This window comes from Lacerta agilis, chromosome 10 (genome assembly GCF_009819535.1).
Source record: "Lacerta agilis isolate rLacAgi1 chromosome 10, rLacAgi1.pri, whole genome shotgun sequence".
NCBI lineage: Eukaryota > Metazoa > Chordata > Lepidosauria > Squamata > Lacertidae > Lacerta > Lacerta agilis.
The window spans coordinates 32,991,758-33,012,008 of record NC_046321.1 but is presented as its reverse complement, the minus strand read 5'-3'; the positions used below and the strand labels follow the sequence as shown (position 1 = coordinate 33,012,008).

At 39.8% G+C, this 20,251-nt stretch overlaps 1 protein-coding gene across 13 annotated transcripts; it reads left to right on the top strand.

The window, feature by feature from the left end:
- The first annotated feature begins 865 nt into the window (after positions 1-865).
- TMPO (thymopoietin) lies at positions 866-19,777 on the top strand. 13 transcript variants are annotated; one of them, XM_033163406.1, is made up of 9 exons: positions 866-1,253; positions 9,672-9,798; positions 11,333-11,491; positions 12,805-12,905; positions 15,054-15,173; positions 15,275-15,394; positions 15,981-16,094; positions 16,919-17,013; positions 18,496-19,777. In XM_033163406.1, exons 1-9 carry the CDS (start codon positions 984-986, stop codon positions 18,560-18,562), a joined length of 1,173 nt encoding a protein of 390 aa, XP_033019297.1. In that variant the 5' UTR covers positions 866-983; the 3' UTR covers positions 18,563-19,777. The 13 variants fall into 13 exon arrangements, with proteins under 13 accessions (XP_033019297.1, XP_033019293.1, XP_033019296.1 ...); XM_033163397.1 differs by having other exon boundaries at positions 871-1,253; positions 15,984-16,094; positions 18,299-19,777; XM_033163396.1 differs by having other exon boundaries at positions 871-1,253; positions 18,299-19,777.
- The last annotated feature ends 474 nt before the right edge of the window (positions 19,778-20,251 follow it).

The window sequence follows — 20,251 nt, the reverse complement described above, 5'->3', positions numbered from 1 at the left end:
GTTGGCTGTTCAGTTTTTACAGGAATTATCTATAAAATTACTAGCAATTATCACAACCTGTTTTTTAAGAAAACCTTTGATCATGCAAACTGTGCCAAACCCAATTGTTCCATTTACGTAATAAAACAACTTGTCACCCAGCGAGTACTTTTTAAATCTGCCTTGCGCAAGTGGAATTAACACACTGGGAGAGTTGTGAGATGGCTTCGTGCGTTGCACAACAAATCCGGTCGAAAGCTTGTACGCGTGACACCCGGGACGCTTCTCCGGGGCAAGACGACCAAAGGGGAACGCAGCAGCGCACGGGAGAATAATACCTCGTTTAAACGGTCATTATTATTAACAGAATCACAAGGCCCTCAAAGAGCTGATGTAGTAAACAAAGGCTTTCTCTCCTCACAATGGGCGCCTCACCATTTCTCCGCCTACAGACCCCGCTTTCCCAATCCCGGTCCCGTCCAGAGTCGACCCCGGTAGAAGCAACTTAGTTACTTTTCCTTCTCTCCCTATGTTAGTGACCGGGAAAGTAACGAAATATCTCTGTCCGCGTCTGCCTCATTTACTGAACAAGCTCCGCGTCGCGGAAGAAGCGTTCGGGCCGCGCTCTCCGCCGCTCCCGCCTGACTCGAATTTAAACTGCGCGAGAGGCAGCTCGCGCAAAGTACCGACTCCGAGGGGAACCCGCGCGCGGCTCCTCTCCGCCGCGCAGCCAATCACAGCGCAGCTCTGCGATTGCGCCGACCAATGCCGGCGCGCTTTATTGGCGGGCGGGCGAAGGGGGGGGGGCGTTCGCGCTGTGCGGGAGTTGGGTGCGTTAAGCGCTGGGCAAGGCTGTTCGTCCCTCTCTTTCCGTCCCGCCCCTCCTCTCCTTCCTCCCTCCCACCACCCTCCTCTTCCTCCTCCTCCTCCTTCCCCTCTTTGTTGGCGGTTCCTTCTCTCTCGCTGTCTCCCGGGAGGGCGGCGACAAGAGCCCGAGCCTGGCGATGCCCGAGTTCCTGGCGGACCCGTCGGTGCTCACCAAGGAGAAGCTGAAGAGCGAGCTGATCGCCAACAATGTGAGCCTGCCGGGAGGCGAGCAGCGCAAGGACGTGTATGTGCAGCTCTACCTCCAGCACCTCACCTCGAGGAACGCGCCGGGAGCCCAGACGCAGCCCGACTTCTCCAGCGAAGAGGAGCAGGAGCCCAGCCCGGTCGTCGCCAGGAACAGAATCGGCGGAGATGGCGGCGCCGCCGCGACCGTCGCCGTGGGCCGGGTAAGCCGCGCCGCTCTCCCCCTCCTCCCCGTGGCCGTTATCTGGCGCCAGAGCAGATTACGAGCCCAGAAAGCGGCCTCCGAGCGCTGAGGGGGCGGCGGAGTTTTCCCGCTTTCTCTCGCAGGGGGCGGCGCCATGTTTCCTCACCGGCGGGCGGGGCGCGCGCGCGCGAGAGAGAGAGAGATGGTGCCTGCGCGTGGATAGAAACTGCTTTGGTGCAAGCAGGCAGGCAGGAAGTCTGCGGGGGGGAAGAGGGCGCCTGGTAAACTGAAAAGTGCCGCTCCAACCTCTAGTGACAAAACGCGACCGGAATGGCCAAAGATGGGCCCTCTGCCCTGGGCCGCTCTCTGATTCCCCCCCCCCCCCGCCCAAAGAGCTGTCACCTGCCGCCCTCCTCTGGCGCAGCAGACCGCTCTTTCTATAAGGAGGGTTGCGAAGAGCTCTCCTAAAAGGAGTTTGAACTTAGCGGGCGCCCTGCCAGGCGCAAGAAGGGTTTCACTTCTGCATAACTTGTCGCTGGCAAGGCACGTGGTGGGCCTTGGCTCCGCGCCCTGTGCTGCACACTACACCAGGCCCCTTCTTCTCCCCGTGAAAAATCCGAGCTAGGCTCCTGGCGACCCACGTTGTCATCCTTAGCACTTTCGCGACAAGAGTACGTTTCTTTGAGCGCACGAACATACTTCCATGTTGCACTGGGCATGAATGTGAGGTTCGGGACAGTAAAAGTGGTTGCCTTTGTAACACCCCCTTTAAGCTTGTTTATTTAAAGCTGTTCTGCACCTTTATGGCCGAACTTCTTTGACTACTTTTTGCTCCTTCTGCGTAATCGATCAAAGGCATTCTTGCTTCCAAGTAATCTTCCCCTGCCTCTTTAAAAACAGTCTTCTAAAAGGCAAATTAATGAACGTAGCCATAAAATAACATGTTGCAAGATTCTGCATCTTGTCATGACTTGAAAGTTTTCAAGCAGGGATTCAGTTTCAAATAACAGGTGTTTGGTGTCAAAGAGTAGTGACTTTTGGAGTACAGTACTGAACAGCTAAATTGAAGGGGCTGTGCAGATATGGAAATATTAGGTGACCAAACTTATGTTGAAACACCTCAGAGAGTTGACCTGATATTTAAAGGGTACATAAATGTTGATTCTGCTCCCTTCATGTAGTGAAGGTTGAGCTGTCCTCTGAAACCTATAAGAAAGCAGAGGAAAGTGTAGCTAGAAATTTCTGCCTAATGTAGAAAATAAAATTACGGATTTTAGCAACTTCCATCTGTGTTTTTCTTTAAAATCCCCCAGTCTTAATTATCGTTTGGAACAATGCCTTATGGATTTTGCTTTTAGGGCAATCCTGTGTAGCAATTTCAGCAATGAAAATATTGGCAAACCCAATGTAAAGTTGCAAGTGCACCTCCAGAAAAGGAATACTAACCAGAAAGTTTGGGACAACCACTCCAAAATGCTTGATGTCGTGTTTGTGCCTGTGGATCATTTGTTTCTGAGACACTGAACCATTTATCTGGAAGTGTCCTTTGTTTCTGTGGATGGCTACAGTATATAACAAACATTCATTTTTTTGGCAATACTAGAAACAAAGTAACTCTTGTATCTTCAGAGGAAAAAGATCCAAATCTGAACAGAGTATTTTATTTACTTAAGTAACCTGCTTTTCATTCAAATCAATCCAAGAGCAGGCACATAAAAATATGTGCTTCACAATAAAACAATCTGAAAAATCAAATCACAACGACAGTAAATCATATTTACATACTCACCTGGGTAAATGTTCCACTGAAATCAGTGGGGTTTATTAATATACAGCTGTACCTTGCGAGTTGAACGTTTTGGCTCCTGAACACTGCAAACCCAGAAGTGAGTGTTGCGGTTTGCGAACATTTTTCGGCGTTCGAATGTCTGACGCGGGTTCTGATTGGTTGCAGGAGCTTCCTGCAGCCAGTTGGAAGCCACGCCTTGGTTTCTGAACGTTTTGGAAGTCGAATGGACTTCCAGAACAGATTCTGTTTGACTTCCAGGGTACGACTATATAAATGCATAGGATTGCACTACACAGAAAATTTGCTTTACAGTTGCTAATCTGAAGGAGTGACTTTCACAATAGGCCTATCAGTGACTTATTTAAATCATGAATGATCTATCCAGATAATGCTTTGAGAAAATATGCAGTTCATTTCTGTTAAAGGGATCTGGGTTCTCCACATTATAAATAATACTTTTTATTTGAAAGTATGCTTTGCATGAGAGCTTAGGTCAGTCAGGTAATTAAGAAGAGAATATTAGATGTGAATCAACAAGACCTTGTATTTAAAAGGGTAGCTGACCTTGCCTTGGCTAAGTTTCCATGGTAAACCAGTTGGGTTTTTCCACCATTCACTTATTCAAGGCTGTTAAATGTACAAATCATTAAATATATTTTCAAAAGAGTAATGAGGGCTTTCTCAAATTTTTAATTGGAAAATGTTCTGCTGCACTGAATTGATGGACTTAGTGATTTGTTTTATTTTATTTTATTTTATTTACTAAATGTAAATCAAAATGTGTTTAAATATTGGATAAATTTTCCAATAGCCCAATGTAATTTTCAGGAAACCCCCCTCCCCGCAATTGGCGGGATCACGGGAGCGTTTGCAGTATAGGGAACCTCCTGTGCATTTCACCAGCTCATCCTCCCCCTCCTCCACCGGAAGCTACCATTCCTCCAGTGGGGAGGGGGAGTCGGAGGCAGGAAGGCGGTGCAGGGGCTCTGACAGAATTGCAGAGCCTCAGCGCCAAGGGGAAAGTGGGGAACGGGGTCAGGTTCCCACGCTCCGAGGGTGCAGGCCAGAAGGACGCGGAAGGGGGAGGCGGGGGTTCAGAATCCCGCACCTCTTTTGCTGGACAAAGAACAGGAAGGGGTCATTCCTGGACTCTGCGGATGGATGAGAAGGACGTTTGAACTTTTGCTCCACTGTATATAGCTGTGCACAATATAGAACTTAGTTTTTAGAAGTTCTGCGTTTGGCGCTTTACTCATGAGCAACCACTGAACGTCCTTACAGTAATGAAACTCAATAATTGATTGAGGGTGGGGAAGGGAATTAATAAAATTTACTTAGTAAAAAGTGTTACTTTGACATTGTGTTATTGGAATATTTTATTTGGAATATTTCAAAACATCACAGCTTGGTAGCATACATTTCCCTCATATTTTTTGGATTTTAAGAAAAATGTAGATGTACTCAAAATTAATGTATAATTATGAAAGTTTAGTTAATAAAATAAGTTAGTCTTTAATGTGCCATGAGACTTTGTTTTGTTACAATGTGATGTAGCTTCCTTGGGTTAATAAATGTTAAATTGAATTTTAGAAGATAGGTGCAATTAACTATGTGCACCATGAAATGTGAACAGTACAAAATCAGTATTAAACTAGGGTTTTGTTTTTCCAGTCATGGGGGGAAATTTGTGATGCGGTGATGAATTGAGGAGGATGAACAATTGAAAACACTGCTTCCCATTCCACTAGCACAACGGAGACTTGTTCATGGAATTAGGTGCATAGATTCCTTATCCTCTGCGGACTAGCCCAATAGTGCTATTGCCCTGTCATAGGGGTTGCCAGTGTGGTGCCCTTCAGATGCTGTTGGATTACAATTTTCTTTATCTCTGATCATTTACCAGTGCTGGCTAGGGCTGATGGGAAGTGTAGTCCAGTAACACCCAGAGAATACTATTTTGGCAACCCTTTCCCTACTGTATTAGTGAGCTTCAGCACTAGCTGAGGAGGAAAGCTTCTAATCTTGAGTGGCACAGTGTGAGAAGCAGCTATTATCTGTTCTCTGTATGGGAGAGTTAAAGGAGGGTTGGAGTGAAAGAATACACATATTTACACTTCTCTAGGATGACATAAGTTGTTGAAGCCTGTGTCATTCATAGTTGATAGAGGTCTGGAGAGTGAGTTAATTAGGATAAGTGAACACTTTCCCTCCACACCATCCTTGTTAAATACAGTGGTACCTCGGGTTACAGACGATTTGGGTTACAGACTCTGCTAACCCAGAAATAGTACCTTGGGTTAAGAAGTTTGAGAACAGAAATTGTGCAGTGGCGGTGCCATGACAGCAGGAGGCCCCATTAGCTAATGTGGTACCTCAGGTTAAGAACGGACCTCCAGAACGAATTAAGTTCTTAACCCGAGGTACCACTGTAGTCTGCAGCAGTTCATATCATTCTAGACTATGTGGAAGGAATTAGGGGATGGATACCCCTTAATGTAGTCATTCTCCGACTCTTAATTCTTCCTCCCCCAGGATATGAAATAGTATTCTGGAAGAGAACTTAGGGTATAAGCTATTTTGGGATTGATTTGTTTTCATTTCACTCCTTTTTCCTGACTCAACTGCCTTCAACAGTGGACAGAAGTGATTACACTCAGTCCTCATAGGGCTTTTTAAGATGACTTTTAAAAATATATTTAACATTTTTTTGCATACTGAAGTTTCTCTTGAGTATATAGAATATATGCTTCTTTGCCTAAAGTAAATTTGATGTTAATATGCTATAGCTAATTATTACTATACTATATGTAATAGAGCTGAGGAGAAATAATGTGCAAATGGAGTATATCTGTAACAGTATTCTACTTAATTTCAACTCCTTTAGCAGGATAGTGAAACAAAAATGACTGATTGATGAGAACCTTTGCTGGTATTTGTGGGTAGCCAGCCTGCTGGCAAGTTCACTTTTATGTTAGCCAGTTGGTTGTTGTCTTTAAGTCATGCTGAAGCAGCTTAAAGGCCAACCTACCTTTCAAACAGATATTTATGTAGTCCACATGCATATTGGTTTCCACTTTGTTCTCAGACACAACCTCAATTTTGCATGATAAATTGTCATCTTGCTGTCAACTCATCTTCTGTTATTTCTCTGGTGGTCTTGCAATCACCCCACCTTTAAACTGTTTTGTATTTTTCTCCACTGGGTTATCTGTTCAGTGCTTCTCTATATGCAGCTTTTCCCATTTGGTACTGCAAAAGATGTTCTACTGGAGAAAGTGTTCTGCTGACTTTGATGCCTCCTACTGGCTATGTATGCAACTACTAGAAGTTCTATCCTCTGCTTGAAATTATTTCAAAGAATCATGGAATTGTAAAGTTGCAAGGGATGATGAGGGTCATCTAGTCCAGGCTCCTGCAATGCAGCTAAATATTTAGTTGTGGCTCCAGATATTGTTTGACTCTGAATTCCCACCCTAGCCAGATGAGCAGAGATCAGGGCGGGTAGGTGTTGTACTTGAACAACATCTGGAGGACCTCAGGTTCCCCATCCCTGTGATAAAGCAATGATTATTTTCTTTTCAGAAATCGTCATAAAAAGCAGAAGGGTCTTGCATCCCAAATATTGAATTAGGAGTTTAAAGTACTTTGGTATCATCTTACCTAGATTGGTTCTTAAGCTTTTTGCTTAACTTAATGTGTGCCAATGCTGTAGTTTAATTTCATTTTACAAAAGAGGCCCAATTTTGACCTCCTATCCTTCAGGTCTGCTAAATCCCTAGCACAAATTTGTTTGAGATGCAGTCATAGATTACAGGGATAAATGTTAAAGTTTAAATGGTTAAACAATTTTGTGTGTATAAAATGCTTGTGCCAAAATGTGTGCCATCAGTAGTGCTTGGGACATAGCTGATTCTATTTCAGTAGAAAGACTTGACTTTTGGTTCGGCCTTTCTGGTTGTGATTTTTATTATTGGAGAACACTTCTGTTTCTAATTTCTTACACATAGTGTGTAAAGTCTGTTATAGAATAATTGGAAGAATTTCCTGGAAAGCAAACTTTTATATTTGTCCCATGTTGCTCCTTTATATATTTTTCCACTTTATAAGATTGTGAAATCTGTTCATCTCAATGGGCCAAATATATTGATTATCAGATTTCTGTAACATTTGCTAACAATACTTGACTTCCGGCGGCTGACGCCATTACGGGTGGTCGTGGGCTGCTTCGGCTGCGAGGCACCCAGTCCATCCCGGGGGTTAGGAGCCCTGCAGCCGCATAGCGGGGCTCCGGTTGGGGTGCGGGAAGAGCGTCCCGCACCCTGGGCTCCCCGGCTGTGCCCGTTGTGGCTCCGAACCCTTCCCCTGCTCCCCCTGTAAAGGGGGAGTGGGGGTGAAGGGACGACGGAGCCGGGCTATAGGGGACATGCCCCAACCGGGATGTAAAGGCGGCGACAAAGCCTGTGATGAGCGTCTAAGTTCTACCTGTCTTTAATGAGCTGATAAGAACCCAGAGGCTGTGAGTAATTGATTGACTCTTTGTATTCCTGGAACGATCTGGGGGAAAGAAGAAAGGCAGCCCGCCTCCCTCCCTTCGGGAGATGAAAGAAATTAACTCTTTAAGTGACTGCTGCTACAACAATCGATAGAAAGTATCTGGAATTTGAAAACTGAGACTGCTGAGATTTCCCTTCGGGGGTTAACTGGGGAAAAAATATCTCCATTTGAAGTTTTGGTCTTTATACTCCGGCTTCGGAGAAATGGCGACGACTTGGACTGTCGTGGGAAAAAACTGAAACAAAGGAAGGAAGAGACAGGAACTGAAACTTGATACTCACCCTCCCTCCTAAAATGCTGGATTTTGTGCTCGCACTGGTATTGAACTCTGGTTTGGAGGATGAGGAAATGCTCACTGTCTTGAGGCTGGAACTGCTTAATCGAAAACTACAAGTTTTGAGTGGAATTATAAATGGAAGGGACTTGCTTTCCACAAAGGAGGCTTTTCAAAAGTTTTACACAATGGAATCAAACCTCGGCAAAGAGCTGGGAGGGGCGCTTGAAGGATGGTTTGAAATGGCTGGGCAACTCCGAAAGGAAAAGGAACCGATTTCTGGGGGTGGCAGCCCTGGAACGGGAAAACTCACAATATCCAGACTCCGAGGTGGCAGCTCGGGGGCAAGGGACATAGAATTAAGATTTCTACAAGAAGAAGAAGAAAAAGAAACGGAGGAACCCAGAATGGAGGTGATGAATACCCTGAGGCTCGATGCGGGGTTTGTTGTGGATGTTGCCTGGATCTGTGGACACTCAGAGGAAGACAATTGGAGATTTGGTTCTGGTGAAAGACAGAAAAAGACAATGGACAGAGGGGGAGTGGGTTGAAGTATTAAATGTATAATCCAAATGGTCTGCCATGGTATCCGAAATTGGAGTGTGAAGTATGTTAATTACAAGTTTATTTTAAATAAGTAAGGAGATATTGAATCTTAAGTCAAAAGCAGCATGATAAAGGATAGAAGAAATAAGTTTAGCTATAAGAATATTTGGTTATGATTTAGGTTATAATGCAAAGATTAAGATAATTGTGTTTTTTCTTTTTTTTTTAAGTAAAGTTAAATTTTTTATAGAGATAAGTTGTTAAGGAAATAGTATATTGATTTAAAACCGAAGGTGAATAGGCGGGGGAAGTCAAACGTCAAGATTCAGAACTAGAATTTTTTTTTTTGCAAGGTATATAAATAAGAAGAATCCTGACATTATGTGTATTTGTATTTGTTTTTGTATTTGTAGGTGTGGGGTTGGGTTTGTGTTATATTATGAAAATGCTAATAAATTCTGTTTAAAAAAAAAAAAACATTTGCTAACAATACTTGTTCTCAGTTTGTGGGTTGCCATGGATCCACAAGGAGGCTATGCTAATTACTTGAGGCTGTTCCAGAATATAGGAATGCATTTGCAGAAATGTGCTTCAATTTTCTTTCCTTGGCCATTTTGTAAGGAAGATTTTATGGCATTCCATATGTGAATTGTTAAATAGACTATATGATAGTGAAAAGTTAGAAATGGGGTTTTTTATCCAATACTGTGCAACAGGACTCCTGTTGTTTCTCCTGCTCTGCATACTCTAAAATTCTGCTGCAGAGGGTCCCCCAGCCTTCCAGAGCTATTTATTGTGATATTTTTATACCAAACATATCCAAAGCTATGCTGTTCCCCAGAAGGGCTTTAGAGTAGCATAATTGGGAAAGACAATAAATAGGGTTTTGTTTTGTTGCACACAGTTCATGCTTTAGTGACAGTGCAGAAATGTTGAAGTAACATAGGCCAAAAGGAAGTGACATGGCCTGATTTTAAAAAAGCAAAACTCGTATCAAGGCCTGGGAATTGTTAGCTGGTGGTGCAAACTGTTCTTAGTAATGGAAAGGGCATGAAGAAGGTGGTAGCATATTTTTCACAGCTTTAATAGGATTAACTATATAGGGAAGTTGCCTTATTTTCCATTCAGCTCCAAAATATCAGTATGCAGGAACACTTAAGATGGAATCTGGATTGCTGTGGTGGTATTGCTCCTCATGCTTATGTTATTGTGTATTTACACACTTAATAACCTAGTTCTACAATGCAGTTAACACTTTGGCTATCTCTTCCCAGAAGGCAACAAAGAAAACTGACAAACCGAGGCCGGAAGAGCAGGGTGATATAGATGTAACAGATCTCAGTAATGAAGAACTCAAAGATCAGCTTCTGAGATATGGTGTGAATCCAGGTCCTATTGTGGGTAAGCTAATACTCTGTAGTATCTCATTAATAGTGTTTTTAAAATAAAAATAATAATCACTTGCTTGGTGGTGTTCACTTCATCAACATTAGTAATTGCCCAGCCCCTCCAGGCTGGCAGAAATAGCATTTCCTTTGGTCAGTGCTACAATGTCTGCCATTAACTTGGATGCTTGCAAGGTGCACAAGTCCATAATACTCGTCCATATACTCAGTAAACAAGAATTTAGCACCTCAAATCATTTTGCATAATGCTAATTAGCAGGATACAAGCAGAAGCTGTTCTTGAGTCATATAAACCTGTGGCCCTGCAAACATTGATAGTTTCCAACTCCCATCAGCCCCAGCCAATATGGCAAGTGATCATGGGTGATGGGAATTCTGGTTCAGCGATATCTAGGCCACCCATCTCTGGTATAAATACTCTCCACATGGAAAATAAGAAGGTTTGCATAAAGTTGGTGCAACCATGAAATTACTGTTGCAGATAGCAATTTAGAATTTGAAAAACTGCTACCGTACTAGTACAACATGACAGACTTAAGATGTGTTTATGGACTTTGTGCAGGCTTGCGCCTCCTCCAGATTTGAACCTTTGTTGATTTTACGCTTTGTATATATGAACAAATAATACTTGTATGATCTGACTTAATTTTGTGTCTTCCATGCCTTTGTGCCAAGGCCACAGTTTCCTGCTGAAATTGCCCCCGCTCATGAAAAAACCCTCTGCTGCTATTTACCTCAATGTGTTGCTTGCAGAAAAGAGCATATTCAGGGGCAAATAGCACTGTGGGTAGGGGTGGGGATTGCTGATGGGAAATAGGCACAGGACTTTAATGCAGAGTGATTTAGGGCCCTGGATCGTCACTTTTCTGTCACAATAAAAGTGGCTAGCTTCAGCTCACTTCAGTAAGTGTATTTGTTGTAATGCATTGTTTGGCCCTGAGAGGCCTATCAACGTGTTTGCATGCCCCTTGTTCCCTCACCCCTTCCTGGATCTTGCATTCTTAACTCCATGAAAGTGTTTCTGTCACATCCTCAAATGAATCCATCAAGCTTCCTTATCTGTCATTTCATAATCAATAATTCAAGAAACAGTCTTGAACCTAAAAACATTCAGCAATAAAATGTGGCCTTGTTTACTTTATGTTAACAGGGTTTTCTATTTTGTTTTGGCTATCCTCAAAGATTCCTACATTTTGCCACCTTGATTCATATAAAGGTTCCCCATGTTTATTAGTTAATTTTACATTGGCACCCTTTTTTTAAAAAAAGCTCTTACTTGACAGATAATAGACTATCTTCTCCTGTTACTTTCAGCCTGATCTTTCCTTTACTGATGTGGGATTTCTTAACTGAAAACTGTTGAAGTACATAAGCTTCAAAATGCTGCTTAGAAGCTTGCAGTTCACTGTCTGTTAATCTTGGCGATTCACTGAACAAAGGCGGGGGAAATGGAGTTTCTTGTAAACTCACATTTAGGAACTAGAACTTTTTGTCTATTCTAAGATATCTAATTTCCTGTTCTTCTGTAGCTACTACAAGGAAACTTTATGAGAAGAAATTACTGAAGCTGAAAGAGCAGGGCCAAGAGCCAAGTTCTTTCATACCTGCACCAACTGTTTCTTCATCTGCAGAGAACAACAAACAAAATGGAAATAATGACTCAGATCAATACAGTGACAACGAAGAAGGTAGAAATAAATCCAAATAAATATGAATAGCTGACAAAGATGTTAAGATAATAGTTTACAGTAGATTAGAAGTAGTTCCTGGGTTTGATTGCTTTCCATTGGTCACCATTTTCCTTACCACATGTAGAAGGTTATGCCCCATTTGAGACCTCATATTCAATTTAATACAGGAACTCTGGAGTTGGATACTGCATTCTATAAGTGGACATAGATAAGGGAGGAGAATAAACTCCTATGCATGTGACTCAACCCTGGTCTTGTAAAGTTGGTAACAGGAAGAAGAATGATGTGAGAATATAACCTATTCAGAATTCTTTGTATGAAAAATTGGGCACAGGACTTTTATCTATGTGATGGTGATATATGTGCACTAGCTCTAGGTAACTTCAGGCTCTCCTGTAGTCTCACTATTTAAATTATGCCTATGTTCTTAATAACCCAATTTACCCATATTTACTGAGAAGTGTGTCACACTGTATTGTCTGAGGTTTACTCAGCTCCTCCATCCAAACTGTCACCAACTGCCAGACAGATAGTACTAGGTTTCAGATGAAGAAAATACATAAATTGCTTTACTGTGATCACATACTTGTTGATTGATGTCCTTTCTAACTTGTGTTCACATCAGATGAAATAAAATTTATACATTATTTGAACTAATAAGTCATCAGCTGCTTAGTGTCAGGTCATACCCATTCCGAAGAAATCAGAGCATGTTGTTTGGAAAAGTCTTTTATTTCCAGCAACTGCATTGGCATTGATATTCCTGTTGTGTTACTTTTATTTCAATACCACCTCCTGCACAACTTCTTTACACCATGTTTGAACCATACTATAAAAACCATAACAATATTAAGCAACTAGTGTAATAGATTAGACAACAGAAGATAAAACTATAGAAGCTGTATTGGTCCCTAAAACCAGTTTTAAAATGTAAATTATTGTATCTTAGTACAGTAGTGTTTTTTCTTTTTCTTTTAAGAAGTTAAATGTATTGCTTGGGATTTCAAGTCTTGCTTGAAATACTTTTGAGAATGTTTGCAAATATTTCAGATTCCAAGGAGGAAGCCTACACCAAATGGGGAACAAGGGAGCTGTGTTAGAGGAGCTCAGATTGGTGGTGCTGGCACCTCTGGATATTCTTAAGATCCGGGGGTTGTTGCTTAAAAAATCCAAATTGAAACAGCTGGTGAAATTGTCACCAGCTGTGATCACACATTAACATTTAGCATAATTTGTAGTGTTTGGAAAATATTTCTGTAAATTGCCATTTTACCTGCAAAAAAATAATACTGGATGGCATTTATTCACAGATCCTAAAACAGAATTCAGACTTGAGAAGCGAGAACCACTGAAGGGCAAGACAAAGACTTCAGTTACAGTTAGACAAAGAAAAATTGCTGAACATAATCAGGTACCATTATAACAGTTTCTTACCAGTTTTATACTATTCTCATATAAAAATGAGGGTGTGCTTACAAATTTTACTTATATCTTGTATACACTGATTAACATTTGCTTATTTTTAAGAGGCTATAGGCAATCCAATACTGTATAGCAGTGGAAACTATCATTTTTCCTGACTGCAGCAAAATTATAAAGCATTATATTATGCTAAATAGGATTAAGTTTCTTGTCTATTTCCTTAATACATAAAAAATGGCACATTTTTGAAAGGTGGGCATTGGAAAATAATTGGAAGTGTGGCAGTCTATAATCTTTCAGGAAAACATTTTGTTGGGAAGAGGGGGTGTTTGGAAGCTCCCAAAATATTATCTGAATTTGCTCTCCCAGCCTTTTCTTTTCATCCTGATTTGCTGCTTTTGGCAATAAGCTTCATGTCTATTTTCGTTTTGAAAATTGTTCTTTTTCCTAATAGTAACATCATACAGCCATAGAGGGTAAACAAAGCATCTTCAGAGGAGGGGCAAACTAGCTTCATTTGCCCTAGGTGCTATTGCTATGGAGCAAGAAATGGTTGCATAACAGCATCACTGTTACTAGTAAGAGAGGCTGTTTTATATGAAAAGGGGGTGCTAAAGTAGCAGCCAACCAGGTCGCAAATCAGCCCCTAAAGGATAATAGATGATGAGATGAATCAGAGCTTTCTGAACATAATGGAATAGTTACACATTCTGTCAGTCCTGGCAGTGGGGAGGGATTGCTGCTACAGCTAACATTGCTCAGTGATGCTTCTTTCATAAGTTGGCAATGTCTGTTCCTAGCAGGAGCTAGTTCTTTCACCAGATTTCTTAACAGAAAGACCTGCAGGAATGTTTCTGATTTAGCATGTAGGAATACTTTTGGGCAAGTTCCCAGGATTCTATGGTATGTAGCAGGAAAAAGTTTTGCCCCCCCCCCCCCGAAAATGATGCTGAAGGCACCTAATTGCTACTTTTTGGATTTTGACAAATCATTTCAGAAACTATTTTTATTACTGGTCATCTAGGTATTTGAAAAAATGTGAAAAGCTTATCTGAGTAAGCCCCATTAAACTTGAAGGGGACTTATTTCTGAGCTGATACTTACCTGGAGTTGCACTGTCTATTGTGAATTGTATGAGGCCTGGAATGTTCATACATCTTAAGAACACTTAAGGAATAGATGTATGTGAAACTAGAACTAGCCTTTTTCTTTTGATAATAAAAATACTGCTACCAATCAAATATTATAAAAATGAGCCTGCTAAGTAGAATGACCTAATACTAAACTGGATGGCATGTTTCTGATTTTTTTTTTATTCTCATGAAAAACATCTAAATGCATTCACAAATATACAGAAAAAAACCAAGGATTATGGGAATAAATATTTTTCAGTGATTAAATAAAAAATAACTTGGTATGTTTTGAAGCTTGTCATTCAAGGAATTATGAACAATGCATATTTCTGTATAAATCAGTTTTATAATAAGCCCAACCTGACCTCTGATGTGATACATCAATTCAGGCATTAGAGCCATATTGCCAGGTTTATGAGACCATTCACAAGAATGGAATAGAATCAGTTGCTTCCAGTTGCAAGCTATAGCTGTTTTGGCTTCCATTAATTAAATGCAACCACATTTCTCAAGTATTTACATATTTAAATAGGAGAAAGATTTATTTCTAGTTTCTTGTGTTTCCCCCTTCATTGTCAATGTTGGGATCAAAATGTATTATTTCTGTGGGTGCTTACCTAGCCCTGTGCTTTTTCCAAGAGAAAATACTCGCATTTCTGTAATGTCTCCCATCATTGGTTGTGAGCCTTATTTCCAGGTAGGTGTGGGTAGGTAGGCAGCCTTAATCAAAAGATACTATGGCCATATGATCACACACTAAACCTGCGGTCACAGATGACAGGAGCTGGAGTTCCATAACACATAGAGTTCACCCCATGTTGGCTATCCCTAATAATTATTTCCATTTTCTGTGATATTTTAAAGAGTAACCTAGGATAGAACCCATGTGTGGCGCCTAAATGTTTCTCTATAACTTGATGAAAGTACTAGGGCACTCGGTAGTGGTCATCTAGTGAAAATATAAAGCACCCATATGCTTGCTAACATGTCTGATGCTTAAATAGAACTATTCTCAGGATGGAGTTACTGAGACATTCTGGAGAAGTGGATCTTCAAAAAGTGGACATCTGCAGGCAGTTTCTAGGGAGTCTGCAAGAGTATCAAGAAGAACACCAAGAAAAAGGGTGATGCAAGGCTAATTTGAAATCTAGACTTTTATTTTCCTCCTCAGGGCCCTAGTGACAATTGTACACTTATTTTATGTTTTTGTTTTTTAAACAAACAGGTTGAAACTACAGTACCGCTACCTGTACATGATGCAGTAATATCAAAGAGTACTTCTATAGCTGATACTGTAGTGGCTTCAAGCAACGAGACCCTAGTAAATATATTGAATTTGCAAGAGGTGGTATTCTATAATCTTCCTCCTCCTGGAAAAACACTTTCTGCTTGGAAAAAGGGGGAATGGGGGCTCCTTTAAAAAAGGCATTATTTAAAAAAGAAATGTGCTGTTGCTCCTAAGTCTGATCCAAAGTAAATGAGTAAAATCAGAAGGAGCAATATTGAATTGCATTTTTTCTGGCTGGCATCCAACTGCATCTGTCTTTCAGCAGAATGAACACTGTTCATGGAATGGATTCCCTCTCCCCTGCATGTCTTCACGTGGCCCCAGATCTGCTCCAGAGGGTTGGGGAACCCTCCAGAGCAGATTTGGGGAGGCAGAAGGGTCTGCAAATCTGTTCACATGATGTTGGATATAATCCTCTGAAAGCTGCTCTTCCTTTTGCTTAAGTACATGGGGGTGATGCCTGTAGATAATAGATTAGCTGTTTTCCTTACCATTTATCTATCTGGAATGCACTAATTTTCTTTTAAAACACTGCAATCAATTTCTGAGGGCTGGCTTCTCATTATGTAAGGCTACCTGGTTGGTTAAGATTTTTATTGCTGTTTCTTTTGTTAATTCTGAGTCTGAACAATTTGAATTTCAGCAGGTTGTCAATAGGGTGCCTGGAAATTTCAAGCATGCAGATCCTATACTGTCAATCAGTGACTTCTCAGAGTTCCCCAGAAGAACACCAAAGAAACCATTGATGTCAGCTGAAGTAAATGAATTAAACATAGATTGTTGAATAGAAAGGGGAGGAGGGTGCACTTGCATATATGCATTTGGCTTTTAACTTGGAAATGTCATGGTCACTTAATTCTGAACTATTTTCTCACTTCAGCTTACAGTGTATTCCTGAGTGATGTTTTGTATATTGGAGCAAACCGGAATTTAGGGATACCTAAGAACTTAAGATTTCATCACATAACTCTTAGCCTACTGACTACAACAAATGTGAAATTTTAAACAAAATTCATATAACCAAGTCAGCAGAATAGATATAAAATAATTATTTTTCTACTCATCCCTGTTGTGTAGCTTTTTATTTCTTTTAAAAGCTTCTTATATGCCAATTATTACCTTTTTAACAAATAGGAGATTCTGAAATCTCACTACAAATATGTGCTCACTGTTTTTAAAATAGTATTCTGTACTGACAGCGTTTTCACCAAGAGGAAATGGGAAATAAACATAAAATTACTTCTATTCAATAGCCATACAATTCAGTTAGGACACAAGTGCAGACAGTGCCTTTTAAGTCTTCCTTTATCAAGGTAGCCTTTGTTACATAACACTATACTTCATGTTGAAAGAACAAAAGGATGGTACTGAAGATCCCTGGATACAAAAATGGCCAAAAAGACCAAAATAACCAAACTTTAATCAACAGCTAAACTCCATGCAAGAATCTTCTTTAAGTTTACTCTGCTTACCAAATTCTTTTACAAATCACACAGTGATGCACACTTTCTTTTTATTTCTCTAGTACAGCTTTGTGTATTTTTTTTAAAAAAAATTCTCCCTTTGTCTAACTTTTTACAGGTCATGGAGAAAACATCTACAGAGGAAAGAAGAGCAGACAGGGATATTCTTAAAGAAATGTTCCATTATGAGGCATCAACACCTACAGGAATTAGGTATTTATAGGTGTAATTATTGTTTCAAGCATGCAGCGACTGCCTTTTTAGGCTTTGTTAGCACAACTCAGTAAATTTGACTGTTATAATTAACATTTCTAAGAATTTAGTCTTAAAAGGAGTGTTATTTTTTATAATATTAAAAATATGTTTCCCAGTTCTTCCATGCTTATCAGTAGCAACTAGAAAGCTCCAGATCTTTCAAAGCTGTATATCATTTAAATTGGTGGTTTTTATAATCAAATCATATGTTAAGGTACTTGTCACTTCCAGAACCACAGACTATTTGTTCTAGGATTTGGCTCATTGTTTGAGATAACCAGATCAAAAGCCATCATAGGAATAGTCTTTAATTCAATTGGTAGTATAACCTGCTAAAGTAAATATACTGAACTTACTGCTTCTAAAGCAACATATGATTTGCACCATACTGCTAAATCACAGAAAATATTTGCAATAGGACTAGGAGGGAAGCTTTAGTAATAGGGTGCACAGTACAGTAAGGTGTCTTTCACAGAGCTTTTCACCTTGTCTCTCAAGCAACTATTATACCCTTAACCTTGTGGAAGATTAAGATTCTCCATCTCATTATATTCCGTAGGTATAAAAATGGTAGCACTCCTATAAAGTCACTATATTACTCAACATAGTTCCTGACAATTGTATGTCATAGATTTTAATTCCCAAGGATGGAATTACACAGCCAAGTTGGGGACAACACATTGCTCAGGTTTACCCAGCTTCCCTTCGTCTTCTGCTTTGTGTTATAGTCCTGAGTCTGGACAAGTTACTGTTGTGCAGGTTTTCTTGCAGAGTAACTTGACCTAAAGTCTGCTTTAGAAGTTGCAGGTCTATAAAAATAATATACTAGTACTTGAAACGAGGAATATTAAATGCTGAGAACACTTCTTGTCTGTCTCAAAAGAATGCCTTTTTATTGGGTGGCATGCATGCTCTGAAGATGGACGGGGGTGAAAGGGGACAGATCTTCTATCCACCCCTAATGCCAGCTTGTCAAAACTCTGGTATTCCAGGAACAGGTATCTTAACAAACAATATAAATTTGATGGATATAACATTTAGTATCCATTATGAAGCTCATTCAATGTATTCCCCTTATCATAATCCATAGTTTTGGTGAGGCAAAACACTTGTTTGTCTTCCCTAGAGAGTTGTAAAACTTCAGAGCATTAAATGCCTACCTCATCCCCTCCCAAATGCCTTTTTAAAATGAGGTCTATATTAGCCTTAAATAAACATATAATTACGTCTCATTAATTAACAGTGCTACCTGCCGCAGACCAATCAAGGGAGCTGCTGGTCGACCTATAGAGCTCAGTGACTTCCGGCTGGAGGAAACCTATTCATCAAAATATATCCCCAAATATGCTGCCACAGCAGATCTCAACCCAGAGAAACCAACAACTAAAAAACGTACCATTCCTATGTGGATAAAAATCCTGCTCTTTGTTCTTATTTCAGTCTTCTTACTTTTGGTCTATCAGTCTATGGAAACCAACCAAGGAAATCCATTCTCCAAATTTCTTAGTAATAGTAACCTGGAGGAAAAGACAGATTGAGTGTTTGTATGGCACACACAACTTGGTCTCCTATTTAACTGTAGAGATGTCTTCATCCTTCATCTATTTCAGCGACTGCATACAAATAATAGCGGCATCAGAAAAGTGAAATAAACAAGACAGTATAAGTGGACATCATTAACTTTTTTCAGTATTAGGAGACCACTTTGTGCCATAATTAATATTTTTAGATCTCTCTGGAATTTCTTGTAGGATTTATTTTTTTAACGTGGATATCATTACATTCATTTGAGATTGTATATTTGTTTTTGCAAGCTCAAGGGCAAAAGTGATAGTAAAATGTGAAGATGTGTTTTAATGTTTTTATTTCATATTAAAAACATAATTACTGAAAATTTCTCTACATTGCCTATTGTTTTTAGGGGTGGGAAGTGCTAAGATAATAAAGGGAAATGCATTTTTGGATGCATTTTGTTGAAACCGTGCAGCTAAGTTTAGTGTATTGTAGTTTTAATGGAAAATCCAGCATTTTTTCTGTAGAATACTGTAACATTTTAATAAATAAATGTAAACCTATTGTATACATTTCTGTATCTGTCCTAGTTTTAATTGTAGTAACTCCAATTAACCCTATTCTCTATTTTTAATAATAGTTCTCTACTTTAGTGCTTAATGTCATATCACAGATCAAATTGGCAATAGGTGTCCTTAGAGCAAAACATATTTATAAGTAAAATTGTGTGAAAGAAAATTTACATTAAATAAACTAAACTACTTTTTTACTGAATAATTACAATGTTAAATCATTAACTGCAGATTTAAAATTCCAGTCTTGTTACAAAAGGGTTATGCTCTCAAACAAAAACCTCTATTTTTATGTAGATAAATTGACTTTTATGTGTAGATTTCTTTTTTTCCAACTTAGAATTTTGTTTGAACCATCATGGATGTTCATATTGCAAAACATTTCATACTTTCATTAAAAAGGCATTGTTATGTTACATATTATGCATCAACCAAGGTTAAAAGTTCTGCTGATGGATGCAACAATTTTAGTCTGCCATAAATTGTTCTCAGTTGCATTTACCAATCAAGTAACTTCAATTAATTTCATGTGTGGGTTATTACAAATATAATGTGAATGTATCAATTTGCAGCACATATGGGATCTTGGTATTACTGCATATTCTAAACAAAATGCAATAAACTTATTTTTAACGTTCTAGTCTCATCAAAAATTGGTATTAATACAATCAGACATTAACCTTAACTTTTGTTGTAAAATTATCTTACTACCTCACCTTGATGCTATAGAGGCACATTTATGGAGCAATCCATTGAATCCAATAGAAGGGGAAATTAGTATACAAACTCTAGGGTTGTATTCCCTCCTGCCCATTAGACCAAATGCAGCTCATTTTTGCTCTCTTCACCTTTCCTCTGACATCTCTGGAGAGGCCTCCGAGGGCTGCCTGCCTATGGAAAGGTAGCTGTAGTATCCCCTTGCTTCTCTACCATAGGAGTATACTCTTAGGCATATTTATTAATTCTAATGTTTTGAAGGGCTTTAGCATATCTAACTGATCAGGCTGTGGTATGCTGCTTACATCTCAGTGACCAGTGAGTTATAAGTAGCCTAACTGCACAATACTGTATTCTAAATGGGTTATGAGCTAGTGTGTTTATTACTGACATTT